Source organism: Myotis davidii, unplaced genomic scaffold, assembly GCF_000327345.1.
Source record: "Myotis davidii unplaced genomic scaffold, ASM32734v1 scaffold72, whole genome shotgun sequence".
NCBI classification, from domain to species: Eukaryota; Metazoa; Chordata; class Mammalia; order Chiroptera; family Vespertilionidae; genus Myotis; species Myotis davidii.
In genome coordinates this window covers 5,043,034-5,044,563 of record NW_006284618.1, presented here as the reverse complement: position 1 = coordinate 5,044,563, position 1,530 = coordinate 5,043,034, and the positions used below count along the sequence as shown (strand labels likewise).

The following is a 1,530-nucleotide window of genomic DNA, read 5'->3' as shown; positions in this document are numbered from 1 at the left end:
GCGTGGAAGCCGCCGGCCTGACGCCTGTGCGGCCCCCGCAGGTGGAGATCAGCCCCCTGGAGAACGCCATCGAGACCATGCAGCTCACCAACGACAAGCTGGACGGCATGGTGCAGCAGCACCTGGAGGACCCCAGCCTACCCATCAACCCCCTCTCCATGCTCCTCAACGGCATCGTGGACCCGGCCGTCATGGGCGGCTTCGCCAACTACGAAAAGGCAGGTGGCCCGCCAGCTTGCCACAGCCCTGTCCAGAGACAGCCCACCCTGGTCTCCCCAGCATTTACCGCACCAGAGTTAAGTTAGGTTTTTTCAAAACGCTGACATGCTGAGCTCAAAAGGTTTGCCATCACTGGCCTAGGGCCAGGTCCCATTTGCATAGGGCTTTTCCCAGCTCCTTCGATGATTTCATCGCCATTTGCATGACAAACACCTTGATTAATAGCACTTGCTCATTTCAAGCCAAGATAGCTTGCTACTCCTCCCTGGCACTTTAAAGAAAAAATGTTCTTTTATTAATTTCAGAGAGGGAGGGAGAGGGAGAGAAAGAGAAATATTAATGATGAGAAAGCATCATGCATCGGCTGCTCCTGCACGCCCCCGACTGGGGATTGAGCTTATGCCCTGACCTGGAATGGAACCGTGACCTCCTGGTTCATAGGTCCACACTCAACCACTGAGCCACACCGGCTGGGCGCCTTCCCAGCACCTTTTAAAGAAATAAAGACTTGCATCTCATTAGGTAACCCTGCGTTGCCTGCGGAGCGCTGTGGGGCAGTTTCCTTAGGGACTTGTGGGCCACAGGCTCCCCATGAACGCGTGGCAGCGGCGATGGCCTGCATATGTGGTCCGGTTGAAAGATGCTTGTTTTGTGGTGTCTCCTCCCTGCCGTGCCCTGGCAGGGTCTTAGCCAGAGGGCGTAGGCTACCATTTAGTTTACAGTGAATCCCCTTGAAAGTCCAGATGTGGTTCTAGGGCACATGGAACCCTCTCTTCCCGGCTGTTTCCCTCCAGTCCTTCATCCTCACCAGTCTGAGCCCTGGGCCACCCCAGAGCGTGCCCTGCTCACCACATCCCTCCCCACCCCAGGTGACCCTCCTGCTCCGAAGCCCCGGGCTCCGTGCCTGTCCCCACCCTGGGCCCTCTCACTTCCTGTGCTGGGAGCGCCCTCCGTGGGCTCATGGCGCCCAGGCAGGCCCTGGCGGGGGGCTCAGGAGACAAGTGGCAGCACGCAAGCCTCGCGGGCACCATTGCGTGAGACGGGGCAGAAGAGGCCCTTCTGCCCCCGGGCGCTCAGCCTCTGAAGGAGCCTCTGCCCATGAGCCCGTTGTCGTCAGGGTTCTGTCATTGGGGAGCTGCCAGGTGCCCCAGCAGCAGCTTCACCCCTCGGGGGGAGGCGAAGGCCGCCTCCGGGAGGCAGCCAGGCACCGTTCCTTTGGGATTGGCCCGTGGGGACCACACCTGTGGACACCCGATGAGACGGAAATGCCTGGCTGCCTGCGTCCAGGCAATCGGGGACCGCGCCCCAAAA

At 60.0% G+C, this 1,530-nt stretch overlaps 1 protein-coding gene across 1 annotated transcript in view; it reads left to right on the top strand.

Annotated features, from left to right (window-relative positions):
- DOCK1 (dedicator of cytokinesis 1) overlaps window positions 1–1,530 on the top strand; it is a gene marked incomplete at its 5' end in the record, with an annotated part of 274,984 nt that overhangs the window by 255,892 nt on the left and 17,562 nt on the right. Inside the window, one exon of the mRNA XM_015572582.1 lies at window positions 42–218. Within this exon, the coding sequence (XP_015428068.1) occupies window positions 42–218 (177 nt within the window). The remainder of the gene's footprint in view (window positions 1–41; window positions 219–1,530) is intronic.